This window comes from Neolamprologus multifasciatus, chromosome 11 (genome assembly GCF_963576455.1).
Source record: "Neolamprologus multifasciatus chromosome 11, fNeoMul1.2, whole genome shotgun sequence".
Taxonomy (NCBI): domain Eukaryota; kingdom Metazoa; phylum Chordata; class Actinopteri; order Cichliformes; family Cichlidae; genus Neolamprologus; species Neolamprologus multifasciatus.
Window position 1 is genome coordinate 24,235,130 of NC_140449.1, and position 19,643 is coordinate 24,254,772.

Below are 19,643 nucleotides of genomic sequence, written 5' to 3' on the forward strand. Positions count from 1 at the left end.
GGGGTGTATTTTGATATCCTACTGGTAAACGGTCTAATCAAAATATTTGATCCTTTTCTAAAAATGAGTCATGCGGGATGAGTGCAGACAGTCTCCAGATAGTTTAATGACCAAAAAAAGAGAGAAAAGGAACAATAAGAGTAAAAATAATAATGATTATTATAATAAATAGAATTAATGTCAGCTCTGCACTCATAGACAGAGAGAGCAGACTGAAAACAAGGAAGATGAAGAGCGGGAGGGGAGGGGAGAGAGGAGACAGCGAGCGGGGCCACAATCCAAAGGCTTGAAGCGGGGTGAGAGCGAACGTGAGACAGAAAGAGTCAGAGAGTGAGAAATGCCTGGAGTTAGCAATAATAATTTATACAAACACACCTTAATAATTCACGTTCCATTTCAATGCTGGAGGGAAAATCCAAAATTCACAGAGCATAATTAAATAGAGGCAGAGAGTGAAGGGAGAGACAGAGAGGCCAGCATTAAAGATACCAGTGTAGCAGCAGGCTATCTCTTCCATCTGAGCTTTGTAAAACAACCCTGATGAAACTGTGATATCCAAACTAGATTCCATCTCACAGTTCCCATCTTCATCACAGAAACACCAAGATCTCCTCATCTTCTCGCGTCAGCAGATGTCTATATGAATATATTTAGGAGGCCTTATGATCATAAGCTCTTGTATTATAAAAAGGCCTACCCTACCTCACTGACACGTGCGCGTATCATTCAACATTCAATGCAGAGCATGAAGCGATGTGATGGCGTGAAAAAATAAAAGTTTGTTGTTGTTTTTTTGTAAATCTTCAGATTTCAAAATGCACAGAAGTAAAAACAAAATCAGGTTTTTAAATAGTTTGGACAGTTTATTTTCTTGTGATGTTAAACATGGACGTGTTCACTGGACTCACTGCATCATTTCTGACTTTTATCCCAACAATTTTGTGTGTTTTAAAAAAATGTATAGTTTTATATAACCATATACTATAATTATAGGGGGTATAATTTAATATTACAAGTACAGATGTGAAGTGTTTTCTCGCTTTTGCTTGTTCACACTCAGCTATACAGTGACTACTAAACAGTACATAAGACAATTAAAATAGCTCTAACTCAATCAACTAATAAAACTACACTCTTATTTGTTCAAATCTTTATGCAATTTTGCACTATTTGTAGTACTTACCTGACTTACCTAGGATACCTAAGGTGATATGAAAGACGTTTTACCAAAAACTATAGCCCTTTAAATCCTTTTGAAACTTTCCTCATCTGGCAGACAATTAAACCTAACCTTTAATAGCCCTGAACATAACTTTGTATCTGAGATTTTTTTGATACTTTTAAAACTTCACTAAGAAATAACCAAGTCCTATTATATATTTAAAAACCCAATTTTTAATGTATAATGTGGCTCAGTTTTCAAGTTGGTTTTCAAAAGTCTATTTAATTCCTCCTGTTCATAAATGCACTATAGGGATGTCCACCACGTTGCATCAGACACAGCCTCAGGTGGCCACATCCATCAAACACCTGATCTCTACCAAAGACATATGAAACATAACCTTGCTATATTTCACATCGATTTAAAGTATCATTTTGAACTCATGTTGCGCCTTTAGACCCTTATGCAATACCTTCAGTTTCAACAAAATGTACTCTCTTCTACTCTGACTTGGTGTAATAAATGCAATAAACATGCTGGGTAGTTGAAACTGGCTTAAGCAAATACATCTCTGCAAAATTCTTTGTTTTTCATTTGTAAAAGTTAACGCCTTCTCTCTCTTTTGTTTTGTTCCAGGTTTTGTGGAGGCATGGACTGTAACTGCGTCAGTGATCTGCTGCTCCCCCCGGTGCCCGCCCTCTGGACGCCAGGTCGGTACTCTCATCAAAGTTAGTGACATGAAGGCAGGAGACTATTACATCCTTGCTTTTCTGCATCAAATCTGCTTAAAGTTCTCATTTGTAACATTTAAAATCTTTCAACTTATCTTTAAATCTAGTCCTAAGCCACATGTGTAAATTGGGTGAACCCAGACAGCCAAAACAAGCAAATACTTAAGAAGCAGCTACTTCATTATTAAAATTGCATGTTGAAATTCATCCCCAATATTCATCTATTTAAAAAGATTAACCATACACATTCATGTTTGCCAGACAAGTTCAGACTCAGGTAGTAGTTCAGTTCAGTTCAGGTAGTAATTGGTTCAATGTGTAATGTATTTACAAGGCTAGTTAGTGCCAGATTCACTTTGGCCTGAGTCAAAAAGCTACTTAACTTCATCTCTGATGGTCATAGAGTTGGCTTTTAAAATTCAGACCTGAGCAGCATCAGTCAGATCTCTCCCAGTGAGCTGTCATCATCCCACTGACCAATCTGTTGAGGCTAGAGGGCATTAGCTCAGACTAACATTGCTCAAGGCACGTGCTGTGATATTAAACACATCATCCCTCACCTCCATCACTCATCAGTCATTCAGACAGTGAACCCCACCCCCCACCCCCCCCAGACACACACACACATGCACACACTCCCTGTGAGCAACTGGACAGACAACAGGCATGAACCTCACCCTGCTTCTTCCTCCAACCCTTTGCCCAGGGATCGCCTTCCCAGAGTGGGCCTACAAGCCCGAGTCGAGCCCCGGCTCCAGACAGATCCAGCTGTGGCACTTCATCCTAGAGCTCCTGCAGAAGGAAGAGTACCAAGGGGTGATAGCCTGGCAGGGAGACTACGGGGAGTTTGTCATCAAAGACCCAGACGAGGTGGCCCGACTGTGGGGGATAAGGAAATGCAAACCTCACATGAACTATGACAAACTGAGCAGGGCTCTGAGGTATGTGTTCATACGAGATGTGTTGAATGTCAGGCAACCGCACTGTTTGCATCAGATAAATCAGGCTATAACCCAGCGGTTTCCATAAATTGTTTACTCTTGTTGGATTTAATCCCCACTTAACATCTCTCTTTTCCATGTTGGCAAAAATGGAAAGATAAAGGTGGGATTTTTCCTGGGGAACGTCAATACCCTCAATTTCTCCTTATCTCTGGACATCCTAATGGAAAGTTCACCATTGAGCTGCCAAATAAAAAATTCAATAGGGATTTCAAAATTAAGCCCCAGTGTGAAATTGGACTTTTTCAGAACAGCAAAACTACTCGACACTGAACTTGCTGAAGGTGATTAAAACAATGCCACACTCCATACCTTCAGCAGTTTACACCCCCAGCCAGTCACACACAATCTTCTTATGCAAATACCCACTACCCAACTTGTTCCCCTACCCCACCCCCTCCCTCTGCTTTCCTTCGGCCTCTCGTTAATGGGGACTGTCGTCAGAGTTTAATTGTTATGAATTGGCTGGGGCCACAATTAGCCTTCTTAATTAGCCTCACTTAATTGCTCAATTAAGGGCCATGGCACAATTGCCACGCAAAGCAAAACATGTACACATCATTGCACTGGGCTCAGCCAGTGTGAATACATGCAGATATGTACACGCTGCTGTGTTTGTTGATATAGTGTGCCTGCATAATGAGCTCACCACTATTTAATGCTGAGGTTGTCTCATGAATTCTGTGTTTAGCACGCTCACTGTGGCTGCACTCACACAAAGGAGTCCAAAAAGTCCACAAGGAAACCAGATTTAAACTTGTATTTCACAATAAGACATCTGCAGGGGTTTTTAATTTGTCGCATCCCGCTTCGCCCCCACCCCCTACGCTCCTCCACCTGAGCACTCAGCTTTTACCTGGGCCAGATGGCTCCATGTTTTTCCTTTGCTGCCGATCAACGTGGCATCCTGGCAGATTGTACATTGTGACACCTCTGTGGGTGGCAAAGGAAACTGGTACGATGACGACCTGACATGCCCAGCGGGAGACACTGGGGGTCGTTACCATGGAGACCTCTCTTGCTGTCCCACCTCTTTGTGAATGTGCTTTGCTATTGGAAACGGTGATGTTTTTTGGTGTCATGTCAAATGGTGTCATTCCGATAAATTTCTAATTTTCTGGAAACAAAAAAGTCTCGAGCTCACCTGATAGTGTAACATGATGCTCACATTATTTCTGGAATTGATAAATAGTCCTGTGCATAATGAAAGGAACATTTACTTCTTGTGTAGTATTTCTGTGTGAGAGGTTCAAACGAATTTAGATTTTGGGGGGTTTTGAGGCGGGGGTGGGGGGGGGGGGGGTTGATAATTGCTGAATATAAAATTCACTTTACAAAACCATATTGTATTGAATAGAGGCAGCCAGACATGAATTGATTTGAGAAAGGAGGAGATGAATAAAAACACTGGGAAATCAGCACAGCTCTTGCCTCACAGCACTGAAGTTGTTTATACTTTACTTATAGTGATGAAACACAAAACCTTGATGTGTATTATATTAATCCTTCCCACCTCTTTTCCTTTTTCTCTTCCTTTTTCGTTTATCACTTCACTCCATCCCTCCATCAATATTCTCTCCCGCTCCTTTGCAGGTATTACTACAACAAGCGTATTTTGCACAAAACCAAAGGGAAGCGTTTCACCTACAAGTTTAACTTCAGTAAGGTTGTGCTGGTGAACTACCCCATCCTGGACATGGCCAGCTCGCCCTTCTTCCTTGCCCAGAACCATTTCAACGGGGGCTCCACCACACCAGACTGCAGCCCAGAGGTACACAGGGTAGGATGGAGGGTTTGTGAGAGGGGGTGGATGGGTAAAAGGATATATGCTGTATGCAAGTAGTAGATTTAGTAGCATATAAATACAAAATTGTGTGAAAAATGTGAGAAATCATACCTATGTATGTTCAAATTGTGTCTCTATAGCAGGTAATAAAAAGAACTAGCATTTTAAAACAGAGGGAATTAAAAAAAAGCCAACCCTTAAACAAAGAAAAATGATGAAATATAGCAGGACACCGCACTCTGCTTCCTTAAATTTTTATCAACAAAAATTTAATTCAGGTAACTGAAAACCATTCGACTCGAGCTGTTATTTTTCTCAGGCACCTGCTGTGCAGTCCCCCTTTTTTTGCAAAAGAATGGCGGTATTCATCGTAGCTATCTTTTATTCACTTTGTCTAATGGGGGTCATAATAGACTACAGTTTACTTATTTGCCCTAAGAGATTGTAAAATTTTTACAGAGATAAAATGTGTCAGAACACAAAAAAAGATGGAGGCGTGAACAAAAATGTCCTAATTTGGTTAAAAAAAAATAATGTTATGACTTTACTTGTGTTTATAAGATATTTAGAGATTTTTCTTTCTTTCTTTCTTTTTAATGGAAAAAAAAATCAATTTCTGCGTTTCAGATTCTACACTAAATTATAGATGTGGCTGCACAAATTGATGAAGAAGGCTATTTTTTTGACTTGGGTATAAGTGCTGGTGTGCAGATAATTTTATTTTAGATGACTAATGTCCTAGAAAGTACAAGTAACTTGAAAGTACAGTAAGAGAGAATCATTCATCAATTGTCTGTGCCTTCCTTAAGATGGGGATAAGGAGACACGAGTTCTGAAGGAGACCGTGGAGGGGGGACGGTTTTAACTTGCCCTTAAAACAAAAGAAGACGTTATCCCCTCTTTCTCTCATCCCTGTCTCCTATGGCGTATCCATCTGTCATCGATTGAAAATGAAAGAAATAGAAAGCAAAGGGGTCGCGTCAGATCAGATCAATGGTGGGTCATTAATGCGGTTTGTTAAGCAACGCAGATCTCGCAGCTTGGGAGTACAGTCTCGCCTTTCAAACTTGGGGCTGCAGGGTGACAGATACTACTGATCCGCAATCACGCTAGGGGGAAAAAGAAATCCCCCCGTGTCCCCTTGATTCCTAAGATTAAACTGTTCCACTTATTTTACCTCTTCTTTGCAAATTTTAGACAGAAAAAAATCTACGCACTCACTGACACGCACACAGCTGCCCTACTTCTAAATGGATGTCATTCTCTCACATCTCACTGCTATTCGTCCTGTGTCCCTTTACACAAGCTGGCCCACAATCCCTCTTTCTTCTTTTCATTTATCCTTTGTGCCCACAATCTTAATCATTGGTCTCCATTTGACTCTGTACTTTTCCTCCCTTTGAGTCTCTGAGCCCGTGTGTCCTCCTGCCTCCCCTTTTTTTTTTACCCCAAGTCCCAGGGCTTCCCTTTTTATCCTGTCCTTGCTGCGACTGTGTCACTGTTTGCATCACACTCTGCAGGGTGCTGCTGTCAACATATGACTTTACCCAGCAAAGTGCAGCAGCATCATAAAGGCAGATTTGTAGGAATATGTGTGCCGTACGCAAGCTTTTTTTTATTATTATTATTTCATGGTACAAACTCATCTCTAACCTCCTTTTCTACTCTTTGTTTGTGTCTCTTTCTGCCGCTCAGGCCATACAGTCCTTGTTTCCTCGTTTGCCAGACACCAGCAGAGGAACCTCCCTTTTTGATCGGGGGACCACAGCACCAGGACCTGAAGGGGACAAACTGAGACTGGACTCATTTCCTTTCCTAAGTTCAGGTGAGCAGAGAGAATGACAAAGTTGGTCAGATACGTGCCGGTCTTCCTCTATTGCATGAAGAAAAATACACTTATACACACACACATATATATATATATATATATATATATATATATATATATATAAAGTGTATGATTGGCAGTGTACATACAAAGGGAGGAGGAGAAGGTAGCAATGAAAGGAGAGCAGAGAGAGAAATGAGGATACAGTGAGGCATAAACATTTATTGTTAAAGGAAATAAGAGAGATGGCTGTCCCATAGCAGTCTGCAGTGAGACTGTGCTCCAGGTGAGAAAGGCCAGGTTAGCTGGTGAATTATGCATGTCAGCTGTAGTGAGACACAAGTCGAGGGCTGGAGAAATCATCCACTTTTTCAGCGCAACTGTTCACATTTGTCCCCTTCTATCTCAGAAAGTGAGTTCAACCAAACACAGCACGGAAGTGTCGTTGTTTGCTTGACTGATGGCACGCATGCACAAATGCATTTCATTTGCAATCTCTGCACACGCATAAGAAGGTATACGAATCTGCAGAGCTCGAGAGGTAGTGTGTAAACAGACTCACTGACACACAGATGCAATTCTCATCCCAGAACCGGCACCCTCTCCCTCCTCCCTATTCTGTTTGTCCTCAGGTCCTATTCCCCCCTTCTTCCCTTCTCACCCTCCTCACCCTCCCATGTGTCCCCGCTGTCCTAATCCCTTCCCAGGCAGGAAGGCCCTAATTGAGGGTGCAGGCTTCAGTTTGTGGCCTGTGGGCGCCCATTACTGTGTTTTCATAAGCAAGTGAGGCCTGCCTGACTGATTCAATATTCATGTGTCTGCCAGCTACTCCTGGCCCAGCACGCAGAGACTTCACCACTGTCAAATTAGCCCTGCATAGTAAATAACAGAGTGAAAGAGAAAAAGAGAGTGAGAACGGCTGGGAGAGAGGTGGAGGGTGCAGCAGAGAGAGAATCTTTGAGTCGGTTGTCATTTGGAAGGAAGTAGACTAGGTTGAGAGGCAATGCGTTTGTTTGTTCATTAAAATTGTATTCCTGCATCACCTCAAATTTGCCCCCTCGCTCTGTTATCAAGTGATGCTTACAAGGAACCGAATTCAAATACGCAACGCAAATTTGCTGCACCATAAGTGTTTTTTTGCTTAATTTGAAATGATATCATGACATGTCAGAGCATTGCGGGGACAAATGTCGACATTATTTCTCAGTGAGAATTTTCAACAGTGTGACTGGTTTCACCGCAATGATGCGCAATCAAAACAGAAGCAGAGTCACTTCACATATTTCTTTTCTTTTAAATATACAAGGAAATGATAAGCCGTTTGGAAGACGGGAACTCTTCTTAATTGTTTTTCACTGCAGTGGAGAATCTTTGTGTTCACATCTGGTTTGCAGCGGTGTGAAGTGGGTGTACTACACAGTACCGGCATGCATAAATGAACCATCAGGTTTTGTGTTGAAAGCAGCCGTGCCAGAATTAGCCCCTGTGGCTCCTGATTAGAATTGCTAATACCACTGACTATAATTAGTGAACATTCTTGGATGTTGTATGTCAGGAAACCTTTGCCCCTTCTGAGAGCTAACCTCCATCTCTGGATTTTCTCTGTCCTAGGTGCACCGTGCTATTCAAAACCCCCGTCCCTGCTGGGCCCGTACCCTCGCAACCCACCCTTTGACTACCCCTGGGGCTTCAACCCCTACCTCCCAGGGGCCTTCTCTCTCAACAACTGCCCCAAACTGCCCCCTGGCTCCCTCTACCCCTCCCAGTTTTACCCCAACCCCTTGCAGAGCACCCTTTCACAGCTGCCTCACCCCTTCTCCTCCCTGCTCCCGCCTGGAGAGGCAGGTGGGGGTGAGAGGGGAGCAGCGGGGCAAACTGGCGGGACAAATGGCACAGCGGGTGGTCAGCCGGCCAGACTCTGCCTGCCGCCGTACCAGGGCAGCCTGTCGATGGGTCGGACAGGACATTGGCAGCGGGGCGACACTGGGAGAAGGGTGGAGCCCAATCCTCCGGGTCTGGGGTTGACCTGGGCCTGGGAGCGGTCAGCTTAGGGAGCTGGGACTGGGACAGACCAGCAGAGCCCCACAGAGAGAAGAGGAGGGGTGAAGCAGGACCCAGAGTCAGACTCAGACCTGGAGATAACAGATCTGAGCGACTGCAGGCTCGGACAATGAAAACGAGCATGAATTTGGCATTCGGAAGGTAATCCAGCCATGCGAACGATCACAGCTTGTGTTAGATGGAAGAAAGGAAGCGTGTTGCCTCCCATCTCCTCTCTTCTCCACCAGTAGTCCCCACATCCACTCAAGAGCCTAGATTGCCCATTACTCCTCCTCCCCCATCCCTGCCCTAGGTCACTCTCACCTTCAATGGCTCTGCATGAAAGACACAGGAGACAGAGACTCTTAAACTGATACACAGCTAAGAACATTTTCTGATTGCGTCCACCATCTTGCCAGTCTATGGTCTGATAACTCTCTTTTTCTCTCCTTTGTTTCTCTGAGATGAATTTTCCACATTAAATCATCAGATCTTTTCCAGCCCTTTTCCAGGAATGGCAGTTAACTTCTTTTACTTCTAAAACTGCAGTTTTCCTGTTTGCTGTGCAAGTTTTGAGCTTGCCAGGAGTCCATTACACTACTGATTCATCCATCTTAGAATATATGGGGTGTACAGTTTTTAGAGTGTCGGCTGTCTCGTCCTTTTTATTTTGATGTCTCGCACCAAATGGTTTGTAGATTTGCTTTATGCATTGCCAGCAGTAGTCTACAATTTGCTGTCTGCAGCTGAGCTACGAAAGAAGGCATCGAGGTGGGAAATTACAACACAGCAATTCCTGCCTTGACAAACATTAACAAACAACATCCCTAAACTAACAGAACAACAAATGATGCTCAGATCGATCCAATTTTACAGATTTGTCCTGTAATTCTACAGATTTAGACTATAAATAATTACTGTGGCTTTTAAGACATGGTCAAATACTGCCACCTAGTGGTCCTTTCACTCAACGTCGTTTTCAAAGAACTACAAGTGTGTGAGTGAAGCTACTGCCCTGAGTTCATTTTGCACTGTTTTTTAAAATATATATATTGTTTATTGTGGGTTAATTTAATGTTAACAATCCATCTGTTCAATAGTGCTAACTGTGACAGTCTGTGCGTATTTACTTGTCTTGGTGCACATTTTCTAACAGGAAAGAAAAGAGAGCAGGAGTGGAGCTGGACCAATCTAGAATTTGTATGAATATTTCTGTATATATTTTAATATGGTGTACATGACATTTAATTATAATTCACTATGATAAGATTTAGCTGTATTGTTGTGATTTTATTCAGTATTTAAACATGTTGGAAAATTATAAGCTTAGGTGTATCAAAATTGAAATTATTAATGGCAGAAGATCTGCACTCTGAAGACTTTTTTTTTAATGTTGAGGACAGAGCTCACGTTGGGATTTGTCTCTGATTTCCTCAACCCCAGTTAATTGTGCCCTTTGGTCATTTTGTTCTTGCCAGATGCCCCAGTGGTACAAACTTTGGGTTCAAAAACATGCCGGCAGACTTATTTTTCTAGTTAGCATTCACCCAATGTTCCTGTACTGTAATTAATCTAATGTGAATAATATTGGTCTTTGCATTTTCTTCTTTAAATCCTCCCCCCAAAATCTGTTTTGATTATTTTTCAATCGATTCTTTTTGTCCATGCCAGCAGCAGAGCAATTTGTTTTGCTTGAGGACACTAAACAGTGGTGTGGGGGGGAATACTTACAAAAAAACTGTACCTTTCCTCTCCCCAGATCTTATGACCAAACATCCTTTCTACAGCCCTGTTTCTCAGCGTGGTTGAGTGAACAGTGAAATCATATTGTACAGTTTCATTAGGCCTTTAGCCGATGGTTTGTCAACAGTGGCAGTAATACCGATTATTTGTGAAAGCTCTATTGTAAAGTTAATGTAAAACTCTATGTTTGTTGAGTTGCTGCGGGAAAGGTCTCCAGTCACCTCCACAGGAAGAACACTAACAGCTGTAAATACTATTTCCTCGTGTGTGTGTGTGTATGTGTGTACACATCCAGAAATGACAGTGCAGTGGTTTTAACTGTCATCTTTCTTTGTTTTACTGTAAAGAGGAAAAATGGAAAGTGCAAAAGAAGAGAAAAAGAGTAATATCTTCAAAAGCAATAAATATTATTCTGGATAGCGGACTGTTGACGTGTTGTGAAAAGAATTTTAAAAAATACGGGGCTTCTATACATCACAATTCGGACACAATCTGTAGATTCATGTAGTCAGTGAAAAGAAACATTATATCATATTATATTATATTATATTATATATATTATATTATTTATATTATATTATATTGACCACAAATAATGTTTGATTTTTTTATGCATTGGTGAAAAGTCTGTGATAGTGTCTCTTAAACTGAAAAAAGCACAGTAATTGCACACCATGCCAATTAATTTGAATTTAATTTGAACTAAATGTAAACAAGATTTAATTATTTATAGGAAAAGATCCTATAAATAATTAAATCTTGTTTACATTTAGAGATCTCTGCCCAAACTTTATGTTACTTTCTGTTGAGTTTAGCTAATTGTTTACCTGCTTTTCTTTTAGATTGGCTTTTACAAGCTGGCAAGATGCAGACAAATGAGACATTACAATTACACATGCAGAAGTTGTTATCACCATTTTGATGTATATTTTAATGTTTTAAGATGATTGTTAGGATGTTTTATATATGCCACTTAATGATAGGAAACATATTCTATTCAGGGAATGTAAAAATGTAAAACTGTTAGTTTGCCATCTACAAAAAAAAAAAAAAGGGGGGGGGGGATTTATAAAGCATTGCGTAATAGCACAAATCATACTGAGGCACTTTCAATGAACCTCATAGTATTACAGAGAGGAATTTATTACTCGCACTTAAGCTCAGTCAGCATGTGAAAATATTTTAAAAGAAAAAACACCTCACTATCAAACAATAAACGTCACTGTGCTTGTGATGATCACTGGCTACTCACTAGACAAACATTGTAATTGTCATTATCAACTGTAACTAAATTTGTTTGACAAATACACAAGGAGTGGGGCTGCAGAAATAGAGGGTGAGTCTTTTAGAAAGGCGTGCAACAGAAAATAGTAACATCATTAAAGTTCAGATCATTTAATGTATATGTGGCATCCACGTCATGTGTACATCATTTGTCACCAAGCGCTTAGGCCTCACTACTTTTCTACGTTAATCCAGAGAGAGACTAAACTAATTTTCACAGAAGTTTGTCAACCTGGAAAAGATTTAAAGGTCAAGAGAATTTATAAGCTGACACAGTACAGGTAAAGGACATGTATTATTGATTTGGCTGGTCAATTTGGAGACCACTATTTGCATCTACAATGTGTTCTTTCAAACTAGTGACACAAAAATTCCCAGATACACATTTAAGGGTTTATTTTGCTACAATTTTTTTTATTTATGTAACACAGTGCATATTAATCAGACATTATATTTGTATAAGTAAACACTTTATTCATGTTACAAGAAACCGTTGCCTTAATGTAAGAAAAAAAACAAATCTTCTAAATCTTTATTGTTAGATATATTTGGAACGTTTGCCCTTTTTATCTCAGGGTCAAAAAATCTCAATGTAGAGCAAAATAAATACTTAAATATTCATTCAGTCAGTCAGTCATTAAGTATATATATATATATATATATATATATATATATATATATATATATATATATATATATATATATATATATATATATATATATATATATATATATATATAATCGTTAGGCGTAGATTTGTTGCCTGGTCGTTATCATATTTCTCCACAGTGTGGCGCCAGAAGGCTGGAAAATAAGTGAAGCATCGAGAAAACCAGGGAGAAAAGTTTTTGAGAGTTCAAGTCTGTAAAATATGAATAATTCATATTAATACTTAATTTCCCGCAGACATAGTTCCTTCAGACATTTCTGATTTCTTAGCTTCGCAGTAGTGGAGTTAATTTTTTTCTAAGCAGATACAGAGATTGACAACATCCTACATATCAATAATTTATGCTTTACACTGTCGGTCTTTGTTCAGAACATAATACACATTTTTAGAAAGAAAAAACTGTTTTGTTTTTGCTGCAACATTAATTATAAAAGAAAACTGAAGACGAACGGTTTAACAGGTTTCATGTAAGTAGCGGACTGGCTAAGTAAACAATAGACAGAGGAAGGGTTTCATTTTGTATTGTGTCAATAACACTTTTTGGGTATATCGTCTAGATATTTCTAAATGGTAGTAAGCGAATTCGCCCATGTTTACAAAAATATAAAGGGTCCATAAACACCGTGCTAATAAAATTCCCTTGTGTTGCAGAGAGTAGGCTCTTAATGGGGACAGGTTACTGTGTAACACAGTGCGGAAACAAGCCGTTTGTAGGGGTTACTGTTACGTTTTTATATAACATTCAAACCTTAAAACACACATAAATTGACAAAAAGTTATAATATTGCCACTTTTATTTATTGCGTACTCGATAATTTTGAAGCGGTACACTGTAACTTCCCCCCCTCGCGGTTAATCACTCAGGTTTTTTTATGTGTACTTCCGCGTACAATGTTATTTTTTTCTTCCCACTGACACACGGCAACTTCGAACAGGAAACCTCTTAGACGTCTCGCCTGTCGTTTTCTCTGTATTTACGGGTAAGTACACCATTCATAATGTTCACATGCTTGTGAACATTATCACGCTTTTGGACTTTTACGGGTTTCAGTGCTATAGTTTAAGTGGTTTTTGGATATTTGTTGGCGCTGGCTTCCCCCCCATACAGCCAGAGCGGCAGACGATAGCGTCCGCATACAGGAATGCTGTGCTCGGCTCACTGCACGACATCTCGTCCTCTGCGATCAAAGCCCAGCTGCAGACGGTTTTATTCAGCATTTTGGCCATTTTCAGTAGCACTGGGATAGCCACAGGTTTATTTTGGGAACTTGTTTAACAAAGGCATGGGAGTAACAGGGGAAAGAAAAAAGAAAAGAAAAAACTTAAGGTAGCAAACTTGTCTTTGTGTATTTTTTTGGCAAAGCCATCGAAACTGTCCTCAGTTTCGGTTTTGCCCAAACTAAAAATCACTTTAATATTCTCAAAGGGAGTTATGTTTTGTATTGAGCTAGTCAGTGGGAAGTTTATAGCTTGTGACCTTGAGAATTTTATGTATTTATTTTTCTTATCTTCTTTGAAATAGTATCTTTATGAAATGTATCATATGGGTAATCTGGTTGTTACAGCTATACAGTGTGAACCTGTGTGTATTTTACCTCATAAATGGTTTTATTATATCCAGCCTGTGATGCAAGGATACGCACACATACAAAAAAGACTCTCAGCACATTACAGAGGCTTAGGAAACCACTACCAGATCAATCCCTCTGTTTTCCTCTAATTTATTTGTCGACACTTTTTTCCCACAACATGAAAAGTAGCATCTGTCTTATCCCTCCCAGTTTTTCCCCCTCCCCCTTTGCTTCCTGTTTCTATATAACTCACTTATCAGATCGGCCTATAGACTGGGGGTCTCAATGCAGACAAAGTTCAATAATTAGTGTCTGTATGTAATTGATTGCCAGTGGTGATGTTTTTTCTCTCACCAAGTGCATTGCCTGTGCAAAACAGGCAACAGTTTCCTGTGCTCACAGGAAACTATAATTACTGTACATCTAGTGGTGCATCTAGTGCAGCTTCAGTATCTCATGCTACCCTAGACAGAGGATGCTAGGGTAGTGACGGCTGTGCATGCCAGTAAGCTGTAAGTTAGTAATTAGTCCTCAAAGAAAAACTGTTGCTTTTAAACAAGGGCAGTTTGTTATCCAGGCTTTTTTTTTAAGTCACCAATCATAAGCTCAGTCAAAGCCATCTTAGAATCACCCTAAATTTTGATGATGCTTATTGCCCATTATTTGACTCTGCCTGTGTGGTAAGGGCGTTGGAGCTGGCTGTTTTTGAGACTGTGAGTTGTTTCCAGTCAGCTGCTGCACCCCAGAGGCCCCATGTGAAGCAGGCTCTGCCACTTCCTGTTACGCTCTGTTAGACTAGAGGTGCACTGCACTTGTCATCTCTTTCTCTCGCTACATTTTACAAGTGCAGGCTTGTCTGGAGCCCAAAGGCTACCTTCTCTTCCTTTTAAAGGAATGTTGGCTATTTAATCTGAGTTGCTGCGCTGCTCTCTCCCTCTCTTTCTTCCACTCTCTATTGTTTTAGACCTACATAAACTCAGCCACATCCCCTCTTTCTTAGTGAGGAGGAAGATAAACTCAGGATATCGCTACAGTGAGCCATTTTCAGTTGTTGTTTAGCCTATGTGAGTGATACCAAACAACTGGAATGACGGGTAATGCACTTTCAGTGGAACAGCCAGCAGCTGTCCTAAGGGCTTGGTGGTGTATTGCTAGCACAATAATAATTTACTGTACTTGGGCTCTGACTTCAAAGGGAGCACAGGTATTCTTCTCTGGCTGAAGATAGTCTGACAAACAGTCAGCAGATAATGAGAGATGGAGTGGACTCGCTGCTATTCTCTCTGTGAGTCAGAAATCTCCTGATTCCTCCTGAATGAGCTCACTAGGTGAGGTGGGGTGAAGTTCCAAACAACTGTGTGAGATGGTGAACAGGAAGGTGCTCATGCTCTTCCGCGTGTGTGACGTGAGTTTTTGTGAAACCACAACATATGACCTCTGATCAAGGCACAACACTATTGTGTCATTGTAACTACTTCTGCAGTGGTTTGCATGGATCTCTCATACAGCAATAACAGCACAGATTTGTTGGCTGCATAGATATAATGTTGTAGTTTCTTTGCATAGTTTTGTTGTTGTTGTTGTTTTTGCACGGTTGTGAAAATGTACCTGTACCTTTTTGTTGCATTTGCATAAAGAGAAAAAGGAGGCATTTTGCAACATCATATTTTTATTCTTGGACTTTGCTTGTGTAGCTTTGCGTGATTCACAGTTCAGACTAAAGTCGTGTCGTCTTGTACTGGGCTTCAGTGCAGTCTCTCTCTCTACATCCACCCCTGAGCAACACATTTCAGGACCTATCTATTTCTGACTGTCTTCTGATTGGCAGTCTCTTGCAAACAAATGATTTGAACAGTAGGTGGGTTGGGCTGCAGTGCTTACAGGTTGACCATATTATTAGGGGTTATCAGTACTCGCTGAAAGGAAATGTTTAGACCAGTCTCACGTTGTCCGCTTTTGCCTCCGCTGAATTATTTGCATATATGCTCATGATTAATATGAGCATCCATCATTGTAATGGCGTATATGTGTCAGAAAATAAGAAAGAGCGTAATAGAGAGCGAGCAGTATGTTTCTATGAGTATTTATGGTGCCTATGTGGCCTACATGTTGGAGTTCCCCTTTAATTGAGTAATACATTATTCATGTGTCATTATGGCTTTCCAGCATAGACCAGAATGCATCTGTTCTGGGCTTCTTCTGTGTTTTTACTTGGCTTGTCTGGTTTTTTTTCACCTGTTAAGTTCCTTCTTCCCTCTGCTGTCATTTATGTTCTGCTCACACTGCATGTGCTTGAAGTGGATTTGCAACTTATGAGTCATATGTGTGCAGCAGTGATGTCCCGCCGCAAATGAAGCACCCCTTTTGATTTCAAAATGAATGCAGCATGAATCCTTATGAGCTTTCTGACTGATGATAGTTTTTTGTGCAAATTCAGCCTTGTCTCCAGGAGCTTAAGCATCTCGTATGAAAAAGGGAGAAAATGGAAAGACTTGCATCTATCTGTCCAAATGTGAGTCAGACAGGCTGGCTGGAAGGCCGATGTGACAGGGGGTGAGGGAGTGAAGAAGCAGAGAATGAGCTCTTTCATTTGAGGGTCAGAGTGGAAAAAGCGAGACCAGACTCCACTCTTATGTTTACTCTCGAGGAGTGAAAGATGGTGGGGGCTTGGTGGGGTGAAAGGTCCTCCAGTCAAGTGTGTGGAGACAGTGTGTTGACTGTGTGTTAGCACACAGCTCTTTACAAACAATCACTCATCCTGTGTTATACAATAAGTCATCATTTCCATTGTCATTTTAAATAATGGCAACTTCTATATTTATATTTTGATTACACTGTTCCACTGCTAGTCTACCCTACATAATGTATTACTTTTAACTGTGCTGTTTGGTGCACATTTAGCCTTACAACTTCATACATGTTCAAGGGAAAAATTAAAAAGGGAAAAAGTGAGAAACCCGAGACAAAGCAAGAGGAGATGATGAGAGATTCGTCTTTTATGCTGGCTAGGTAGTTGGATAGTTTTCATACACAGAAATGTGGCTCTGAACTTGAAGCATTCCTTGTGAAGTACCGGTACACTGGAAGATTTTTATTGTGACATACCGAAAATAATTCAGATACCTCTCCTAATACATGGAGTTTATTCTTAGAGCTTTATCTATCGACCTTAAAAAATAGGCCCCTGATAAAAGTAGTAGCATTGCAACTAAGTGTTCCTATTATCAGGAGTGTTATAGTATAGCATTGTTTATGTTAATTGGAAATATTTAAAAAATGAAATATTAATTTGTTGTTTTGTTAATGACGGAGCCCAACTGATACAGGAGACTGACACCGATATTTAGAGATTTAAAGAATGAAATATTCATTTATATCAGCCAATGTTTTTTTTTTTCTTTCATACACATGAAAGAAACATTTACTTATTCCTTTACACTCTTTCCAACTCTGCCGGGATCAGGTTGTTGTTGTGTTTGTGGTGTTCCAAACACTTGTGTTTTCATCAGCGAAGTTGCCCTTTTAAGGACAAACTATGCAACATCACCTCTTATAACATTACTGAAGGGTGTTTCTTCCATCTCTTATTTACTTTTTAAATTTGAATTTATGAGGGTTTTAACATCCACATACCTGTGTTGATTTCATTGACCAATAGTTTTTGTCATTTTTTTCCTGACAATGCAAGACAAGACGATAGCTAAATAAAAACTAATGCACAAAGGCAAAAATTATGATGAAATGTGTCGACACTTTCCTCAACTAATAAAAATGCAACTAAACTAATTTAGCTGTATAGAAAGGCGGGACAAGTTTGAAAGTGATCCAATCAGAAGTAATGTCTTTGTGCAGTAAAGTTAGATGCACACATCTGATATGCCGCCGACAAACAAGGTGGCGGTGGGGGCGGAGCTGGTGGTTTCTCAAGAAAACACAGCAAAATGTCAGCGCTTGGGCGGAAGAGCAGAAATTTCACAGCTGATGTGAAGGGAAAGATGATGCTTTGTAAACTGAGTGGAGCCACTGTCCACTTTAGTCAAAAGGTTATGACTAAAACTAAATAAAAAAAAAAAAAAAAAACTGTCAAAATTAACACTGCTAGATTAGCAAAAGTTAAAATCATTGGAGTGCATCGGCCGACTGATACATTGGTGGCTCTATACATGCAGCTCTAGTTAATAACACAGAGCTGTGGGGCTGGTTTAGTTATATCTTAACTAAACCAGCCCCAATGACTAGCTAACCATTGTATCTGGTTGTATTTTCACAGTTCACATTTTTGCTTTTTGTAGCTTTTAAAATTTCCTTCATTTATCGTGATATCATCATCATTTATTCCTTTGGCTGTGTTTACGATATGGTAAAAATCTTTGGAGACAGGTCAATTTTCAGTAATGAATAATTCAATAATCAGTTTAATGTATGGTCTATAAAAATTTAAAAAGAAGTGCATTATTTCACTATGGTTGGCAGCTTTGAGGGTGCTCTTTATACTGTGCTCCAGTTTTTCCATCCAGTGTTTCCATTTTTAACTGCAGTCCTAGCAGTGAAAAATGGAAACCTTTCTCCAAAGTTGGAGTTGATGTATTTCAAAGGTTATTTTGCCAGCAGTCTTTTAATGTAAGAGCTCTGTATAGTGAGGGAATCGGATCAAAATATGACCCAAGTTTTTTAGAGGTAGCATACAGCATGAGATAATCCACTAAATATCCAGTCGCAGTTCTGCAGATTCTTCCATTTGATTTAGACAAGGGCATTGGTCGTGCGGATCATAGCACACCAGACAACCATTTTCTCATTGCGGTTCACCAGAAAATTTACCTATGCCAGTCTCACATTGGTTCAGTTGGACATCACACAAGCTTCTTACTAGGGAACTAACGTTAGTTGGGTAATGTTTAGAAAGGTTCAAGGCTACAGTGCATATGTGAAAGAAGGAAAATATTTGTGTTGGCAAAATTGGAGCCAGTGAATATTGGCATCTGTGTCTTAAAAAAAGGCACAAGAACCAGAATCTCTAGCTGAATGACTTGTAACTAATTTGGAGACCGGATTTTGAAAAGAAAGAAGACTGGGGGGATATTTGCAGTCCTGCTGCACTCTTTTCATTTTTTTCTTTTTCTTTTTCTTTTTAAACTGCAGCCACACTTTGAGAAATATTATTTCTCAACATGTATATTTCATTACTTGGAATGCTACTGGCTATAGCCTCCCAAATGTATTGTCAGTCAGTGTTTGCTTTAAGTTTTTGAGACTTTGATTCAGTTAAAAATAAATAAAAATGGGTTATATTGATAACTGTCAATTATAGTGACATATCAATTCACACTTGAATAACTGTTCTTTGAAAAATGTTGCATTGCCAACCATGAGAATGATGTTTGAAGCATCCTGAACCAAGGTGCGCCTGTGTGCAAGTACAAAAGCATTTTTTGGCAATGTTAACCTCAGAAGCTTTGAATCTGGGCAGGCTAAATTCCTTCCAGAAATATTCATCCTGTTCCCTGGCATTTTTGGCTTTGTTTGGTATGGTTTTAAAATCAGCAGCAAACGAACCTACAGTGGACACACTAATGCACGCAACAGACTTGTGAATTAGTCGGGAGTTGTTTTGGTCCGAAAATGCTAATCAGAGATGTCTGTGTTTGGTTTTTAGCAATTACTGCTCAACAAACACACACACACACACACACACACACATGGAAGCAGTTAGGACAAGCTGGAGGTTCACTGTGAGCTGCCAATCCATGCCAGTCGATTTGCCTCAGCCTATCAACTGTTTCCATGAAGCCAGTGACCTCTATATGGGTATAAGGCGAGAGAGAGG

At 40.1% G+C, this 19,643-nt stretch overlaps 2 protein-coding genes across 8 annotated transcripts in view; both read left to right on the top strand.

The window, feature by feature from the left end:
* The first annotated feature begins 1,389 nt into the window (after positions 1 to 1,389).
* On the top strand, positions 1,390 to 10,717 carry erfl1 (Ets2 repressor factor like 1). Its single transcript, XM_085177885.1, is given in 8 exon segments — positions 1,390 to 1,872; positions 2,600 to 2,834; positions 4,488 to 4,665; positions 6,376 to 6,505; positions 8,120 to 8,667; positions 8,669 to 8,750; positions 8,753 to 8,896; positions 8,899 to 10,717. Coding segments are annotated over 8 exon segments (1,413 nt in total). The 5' UTR covers positions 1,390 to 1,811; the 3' UTR covers positions 8,934 to 10,717.
* A 2,233-nt stretch (positions 10,718 to 12,950) lies between these two features.
* arhgef1 (Rho guanine nucleotide exchange factor (GEF) 1) overlaps positions 12,951 to 19,643 on the top strand; it is a 39,697-nt gene continuing 33,004 nt past the window's right edge. For 4 of the 7 annotated variants that reach the window (XM_085176554.1, XM_085176558.1, XM_085176559.1 and 1 more), the window contains exon 1: positions 12,953 to 13,225. The gene's annotated coding sequence lies outside the window, so the exon portion shown is untranslated. Of the gene's footprint in view, positions 13,226 to 19,643 lie in introns of all 7 variants that reach the window. The other 3 variants (XM_085176557.1, XM_085176560.1, XM_085176561.1) reach the window with 2 other exon arrangements.